The 5,204-nt window shown below is 36.2% G+C and overlaps 1 protein-coding gene across 1 annotated transcript; it reads left to right on the top strand.

Moving 5' to 3' along the window:
- The first annotated feature begins 405 nt into the window (after positions 1-405).
- On the top strand, positions 406-4,921 carry LOC128743089 (uncharacterized). Its single transcript, XM_053839609.1, has 3 exons — positions 406-491; positions 836-955; positions 3,936-4,921. Exons 2-3 carry the CDS (start codon positions 899-901, stop codon positions 4,071-4,073), a joined length of 195 nt encoding a protein of 64 aa, XP_053695584.1. The 5' UTR covers positions 406-491; positions 836-898; the 3' UTR covers positions 4,074-4,921.
- The last annotated feature ends 283 nt before the right edge of the window (positions 4,922-5,204 follow it).

A 5,204-nucleotide genomic window follows, 5' to 3' on the forward strand; every position in this document is an offset into this window, starting at 1 on the left:
AAAGATGGATATCGTGCTGCAGTGAACGTCAGCGACGGCATGTCCGGGGCTCAAAATTTGACAGCGGGCCCAAAGCAGACTGCTGGCAGTTGAATGAAACGCAGTGCTGACATGCTATCTCATTTTCGCACACACGAGATGTTAGCGGCGAAAACATGGTTGCCTGCCGATGGGGTAGTTTTATTCATCTTGATTAAAACAAGGACCGATTTGAGTGAAAAACACGTAAGCTTGAGTTTTGTTAGTTTCCTGTACAAGCCTTCCTGTTTGATCGACTCGGTAAGATCGGTAAAATCAGTAGAGACGCGCGCGTGTGTGCGTGTGATTAAAATACGAAAAACGTGCAAAAAGAAAATGACGGAGGGGAACAAAGGAGAATGGACAAATGTCAAAGCTTTTGAAGCCCATGTGGAGATGGAAAGACGGAAAAAGAATAAAAGTTCTTTTTCCTACGAACGCTCTCATTCGTCGTGCTGAATTCGAGTAGCCTGGTTAGTATTTTTTAAATAAATAGTGCATATTCGGCGGCATTCTATTCAAACGTTGTTGTAAAACGATTCTGTTTATCTACTGCATAGTATGCTTGTATTTAATATTCAAACTTTATTTAGATTATCCATAAAAGAAGTGTTAAAATGGACACTAGTCCGTAATAATTGTACCAACCATTGTACTACACATGGTTACGTAAATCTTTTTTTTTATCTTAATTTTATACGTTTATATAAAGACTCATTTTGTGTAAAAATCCTTTGCGAAGAGCCGAGCCGAAAATACCATATTTAGCTGGTCGGGATGCTGTAAAATATTGACTGACCTTGACTCTTCCTTGCAGCCAGTAAACCCGAGCAGAGAAATTTTCCAAAGAAAAAGATCAACGAGTACCGACAATTGGAGAATGAAGACTAGCCAAATTGCAAGATACGCTATTCGTTTAAACTACGGACAGGTAAGGGTAAGAGATTATCATTTTTATGCTAACTAAACAATCTTGCTACGGTATATTCTAAAATATTTTCTATTTTTGGAATGTTTTATTATGCCAAATGATATGTTGAAAAGTATTTTTAACGCGTATTTTTACCGAAAAGTATTTTTGATAAGTGCGGATTTTTTTTAAATTTTTGATCGGTTTATGTTGGTATAATGATTTTATACACCGACGTTAACTTGTACCTTGATACACTAAAGTAAACATAAATGCCAAATACAAATACCTAATCAGTTTCATATTTAATCTGCATAATCTCACAATAGATGAAACGAGCTTGCTAAGAAACAGAGTGATGCGACTATGAGGTAGTAGGTCTATTTAGAATTAAAAAAAAAATCACGGAATGTCTGTTCTTCGACATTGGCGTCTAAATATAAATATCGCTTCGTTCCGTATTGATAGCACTGAGTTCCGTTTTGTTTTGCAAACAGCGGAAAGACCTTTTGCGCGGCAGCAGAATTTATGGTTTTGCACATCAGAGTGCCGTTATTGCCCAGCCAGCAGGTTTGCGCTTTGTGTAGCCTGTGAAATTCAAACCAAACCAGTTGAGTGGGTGGGTGGGGGTATGTTTACTATCTTGCAAGCCGTGCGTCATCGTCTACGTCAGCTTAATTTGTTTACTTGGTTTGCATTCTTCACGCTCTTTAGAACTGTGATAGCAATAACGTGAATCCCGTGAAACCAGTTTTGTGGTCATACTATCTACACGCATTAAAGTTGCCGGTACACGCGGTTAACCATTTAAGTTGTAAATACCTCAACATGTGATCGTTAGAGCTTTTGTTATCATTTTTTGGCGAAAAACCCGTAGACTGTTACCTTATCAGTAAGAAAAGTGTGTTTGTATGCAGTGGTGCTAGAATTATATACATATAAATAGTGAAAATTAAAATATACACCACAAGGTCAAATAAATTAATATTTGATTAAGATATGTCTCCGGTCAAGCTGTATAGTCAAATTGTATCTACGATCGAACTTTTCTAGTAGGTACAGCTACATATTTCTTCCTATTAAGAATGGATTGCCTGATCATGCAAACACTTTGATGGTGTGGTGCTCTATATCAGTGCGGACATGATTAACTTTTAACAACCAGAACTATCATCGTCGATTCGAACACCTTAAAAACTACCGAGACATTCTAGCATTATTTCAGGTTATAATCACGTCGTCAAAATCCACTCCATTGGAACTAATTAAACGCGTGTGACTATTACGCTCCTGTGGATATAACTTTTTAGCGCATCTATCTATCCACCCTGCTTAATAAAGGCGCATTTGCCTGTAAAAACTGGAACACGCTAATAGGGGCGCGATCTAGTATACTTTAACAAAGTTTTTGCGCAGTTTTTTAATTACGGCGGCGTATAGTTTTTGAACTAATGAATTTCTATAGGATAACTTCGCAACACGTTTCTGCTGATATTTCAGATAGTAGATTTGACTGTTGAACTACTTCTGGGGTTACGATTTACACACTTAAAATTGAGCCATTTTCAATAGATTCGAGAGATTCTTCCATCAATCAATCAGAAATACAGGTCGGACTCAATTATCCGGAATACTGAAAAAATTACACTCCGCATAATCAAGCCATATTTTTTTCAACTTTCTAATCGATTATTGAACTAAAATCAACATGATTATCATTATTTATTGTATGTAGTACATTTACGAGACCAAATAAAAACAATTAAACCTAAATGGACTGAATGAAATGGACCACATAATGGAAATGAATTCAAATTTCTCGTTATCTGTTGTAGATCGTAGTTGGAATTTGTCAAACGTGAGAATTACTTGCCTAAAGTGTGCATATTTCTTGTCCAATAAATTAGCGTAGATAGTTTTCATCTATCACTATATCTATTTTTGTCACTGGCTAAAATGTATCAAGGTTGGCAAAACAAGTCTGGAATGTTTGTTTTCGGAAACTTTTTTTAGAAAAGAGAAACAAAAGTTATGACTTCCGGATAATTGAACCACCGGATAATCGAGTCCAACCTGTATATCCAAACAATAATTAAAACTAAGTATATGATAAATTTGCAAAATGATCACTTGCAAAATGCCTATTTTACCAATCAAATGTAAGCACAGTTTACCTACGTTTAAGTTTCTTGAGTTTCAAAGTGACACAGCCCTCTCTTCCCAACAGGTCAGGGTTTATTTGTTTTGCTTGAGACTAGACCAAATTGATGTCCTGAAAGTAAACAATGTTGTAAGAACGCCTCTTATTTGCGGTTGATTTTATTGATATGCTGCTAGAGTTCCAAGATAGATACCGATTCATTGTGCAGACGTATACCTACTACAGTTTAACGTATTTTGATTAGAAATTTCGACATAAGTCGATGATTACTACTACCAAATAAGTCATTTTTGATTTAATCTTATCCATTGGGAAAAAAATAAAGCAGCGAGAAATGCAAGGTTCATTCAATTTATATCAAATTTTGCAATTGTTTGTAATCTAAAATCGCGACGCCATTCCATTCGGTATCCATTGGTTAATTGTTTTTAATTTAGCTTTTTCAAATTGTTAAAAATTGTGGAATCAATTACAGTCAGTTCACAATCATGGGTGACACAATTGTGAGTTATTTTAGCTTTAGCTGCTAATTTCCGTTTGAATATCAGCTAATGACTGATCAAATTGTTAATGCTACTTATGAGTAACAATTTCATCAATCGATTAGTATAATATTCACGCATTAATCGTCAAAATAAGCTAAAATTACCCATGATTGTGGACTTGACTGTATTTGATAGAAAATCGAGATGTGCTGCATATCTCTCTTTTGTCTTATAGGTACAATACATACTCTGTCGAGTTGAAATAGACTTCTTAAACAGCTCAGCTTTTCAATATCAATTTATAACAAATACCTCACAGTGAACCTGAAATACTAACTTGCCACTTGTTTTCAAATTTCAGGTGAATGAATTAGCTAGCTCAAAGGCGATCGATCGCAAGACAGCCCGATCGGCAGCGCTGCTTGCTGCACTCGGAATTGGGCTCTCGTCTTTCAGCATGAAGCAGATGTTGGCACAGCAGCCTAAGAGAAAATTTTAAATAAGAAGTGAACGTCGCGAAGGTTGATGAATGATGTTTGTGAGTTTTGATTGTTTTCTACCTTGATGGATCGCAGTGCAGGACGGTCATCAGCATGATCATCATCACTAGGTGGCAGCTTATAAGCTAGTCATCGCAGACACGTGTGCGACGATACGCATTATAAAAAGCCAATTACTGTATTTGTTTTAGCGTTAGTAGTCTTTCAATTCATTTAGTTTTAGTTACGTAAACTTTTACTTGTTCACTGCACGTATGTTTATGCTTGCCAGAAGAAGTAATTTAATTGTAACAAAATATTTGTTCTTTGGCAAAACAGGTTCCAAATTTTAGGTAATTTTGCTCTCAGCGAGAAAACGTGAACCGTGCGATCTCATTCTACTAATAAACTTTCAAATTACTGGTCTGTACCTAAATATTTTGATATAGTTCTCGTGCATCGCAGTGATTTAGTTTAGTAGTATTTATTGAATGCTTTGCATAAAGAATATCGTAAAAGCAGACTAGTTGACGCGGTGATATTCGCTAAGTTCGTTAATTGAGACGATTCGTTGTTGATTGATGCCTCATATGAGTTGTAATGCAGAGAGCAAAACCGTAATACATGCAAAATTGACGAAAATACGTTGTGTACCATACGGATAGACTTGACACAAGACAATGCAAAATAATAGATTTGAATGACTGATAAAAATAAATCAAAAGCTAGTATAGATGCTTGTTATGTTGTGTTATGCAACATGTCCGAATGAACAGATAGAAGTTTGCCACATTGCATATTCACATTAGCATTAGCTTCAGGATTGGTCGGGTGCTTACGGGTAAATTTTGAGTGATAAATGACGACTAGCCATTTGAACATCTTCAGGATGTACCATTTGGCGAATTTCATCTTTAATAGTTAATAGTTCATAGTGGACAGATCAGTAGAGGCTGCGTATGCGTAGCTCACTCATATGAGTCATGGGCATCATAGGTTTACCTAAATCGTTGAAACAGATAGGCTGGAAAGAAACGTTTTGCTCCTCTAGCTTCTAACGATGATCATTTGATATTTGCAAGGCTTAATTTCGCATTGCTCGCAAAGTTATTAGGTGGCAAGAGATTGGTCGCTGCTTGAAGGGGGTAATA

The sequence above is a fragment of the Sabethes cyaneus genome, chromosome 3 (genome assembly GCF_943734655.1).
Source record: "Sabethes cyaneus chromosome 3, idSabCyanKW18_F2, whole genome shotgun sequence".
NCBI classification, from domain to species: Eukaryota; Metazoa; Arthropoda; class Insecta; order Diptera; family Culicidae; genus Sabethes; species Sabethes cyaneus.